At 31.8% G+C, this 1,835-nt stretch overlaps 1 protein-coding gene across 1 annotated transcript in view; it reads left to right on the top strand.

Annotated features, from left to right (window-relative positions):
- Nucleotides 1-893: 893 nt before the first annotated feature.
- LOC106476020 overlaps nt 894-1,835 on the top strand; it is a gene marked incomplete at its 3' end in the record, with an annotated part of 20,864 nt that continues 19,922 nt past the window's right edge. Inside the window, exon 1 of the mRNA XM_022380004.1 lies at nt 894-1,302. Within this exon, the coding sequence (XP_022235712.1) occupies nt 894-1,302 (409 nt within the window). The remainder of the gene's footprint in view (nt 1,303-1,835) is intronic.

Genomic DNA, 1,835 nt, shown 5'->3' on the forward strand with positions numbered 1-1,835 from the left:
AAAGTGTATCCAATAATTAATGTTACACCCTTCCTGAACTGTACAGTGTATACAATAATTAATGTTACACCCTACCTGAACTGTACAGGGTATCCAATAATTAATGTTACACCCTACCTGAACTGTACAGGATATCCAATAATTAATGTTACACCCTACCTGTACTGTAAAGTGTGTCTAGCAGCTGATTTCAGAACCCATCCGAACTGTAAGGAGTGTTACATGATTAGAAATCACTAATTAGTGTTTTTTTATTTAACCATGAACACCTTATTCCACTTTCTGGATAATATCTGTTTAAATTGTTAATTGCTTTCTGTTAAACAAAAATATACAACTTTGAAAACTATGCTTCCCATCTATTGATTTTCTCCCCTGTTGTATCAAAATTCATTTAAACTAATGAAGAGGTTGTAGTGAAGGTGAAGTTATGAAATAATGCATTTTATTTATTGTTAATACTACATAACCAAATGTTATAGTTAAAGTTTTGTTTTTAACAGATAACTAAGATAGATGTACTAGATAAAGTGTTATTGTTAACTATTAGATAACCAAGATAGATGTACTAGATAAAGTGTTATTGTTAACTATTAGATAACAAGATAGATGTACTAGATAAAGTGTTATTGTTAACTATTAGATAACCAAGAGAGATGTACTAGATAAAATGTTATTGTTAACTATTAGATAACCAAGAGAGATATGCCAGTTAAAGTGTTATTGTTAACTATTAGATAACCAAGATAGATGTATTAGATAAAGTGTTATTGTTAACTATTAGATAACCAAGATAGATGTACTAGATAAAGTGTTATTGTTAACTATTAGATAACCAAGATAGATGTACTAGATAAAGTGTTATTGTTAACTATTAGATAACCAAGAGAGATATGCCAATTAAAGTGCTCGAGGAATGTATTCGACGCTGTCAAGAGGACAGCACAACTTCTATACAGAAGTGCTTGTCTTTCGACTTTATGCCCAGTAGACGTCGCTCGGGAGTGTTTGTCGATCCAGAAAGTGGGTCTGCTTTAGATCATAAGGAACTAGGTGAAACGGAAAGTGTTGTTGTCAGCAACAGTGAACACACGAAAGGAAGAAAACTTTTATCGAGCAACAGTTTCAGAAGTGCTGTAGTTTCCAACGATCGACGCACCAGGCTGCCTCCTAGTGACGTCAGAACTAAATTATACGGAGATTCTTCGTGTTATTTGTATTACGATCGAGCTTCACCAGATGGCAGTGATAGGCTAATCAGAGAAATGGATGCCTGGCATTTCAACGAGATTTGCCTTACATGTAAGTAATGACAAGCATTATTAATATGAAAACGTGTGTTAATTAATTTTGGCTGTCTGTTAGTCGGGATGGTGTGTTCATTCCTAGCAGCACCGGGATATCAAAGAAGAAGAAAAATCAACAACATTCATGAATAGTTCTTCATGCAATTCAAACTTACATTAATTCTTTTTAAAAGTATTTCAAATTTAGAGGATAAAAACGTGCAATTCAATAAAGAATTTCTGATTTATTTTAAAATATTTCATCTTCGTTAAGTCTGCTAATTCTACTCAACGATGCTTTCAATGCTATATTAAAAACTATGGTGAGCTTCTGAAACTTTAAAAATATTTCTAAAACTATGGTGAGCTTCTGAAACTTTAAAAAGTATTTCTAAAACTATGGCGAGTTCTGAAACTTTAAAAATATTTCTAAAACTATGGTGAACTTCTGAAACTTTAAAAAATATTTCTAAAACTATGGTGAGCTTCTGAAACTTTAAAAAATATTTCTAAATCTATGGCGAGTTCTGAAACTTTAAAAATATTTCT

Source organism: Limulus polyphemus, unplaced genomic scaffold, assembly GCF_000517525.1.
Source record: "Limulus polyphemus unplaced genomic scaffold, Limulus_polyphemus-2.1.2 Scaffold9648, whole genome shotgun sequence".
NCBI classification, from domain to species: Eukaryota; Metazoa; Arthropoda; class Merostomata; order Xiphosura; family Limulidae; genus Limulus; species Limulus polyphemus.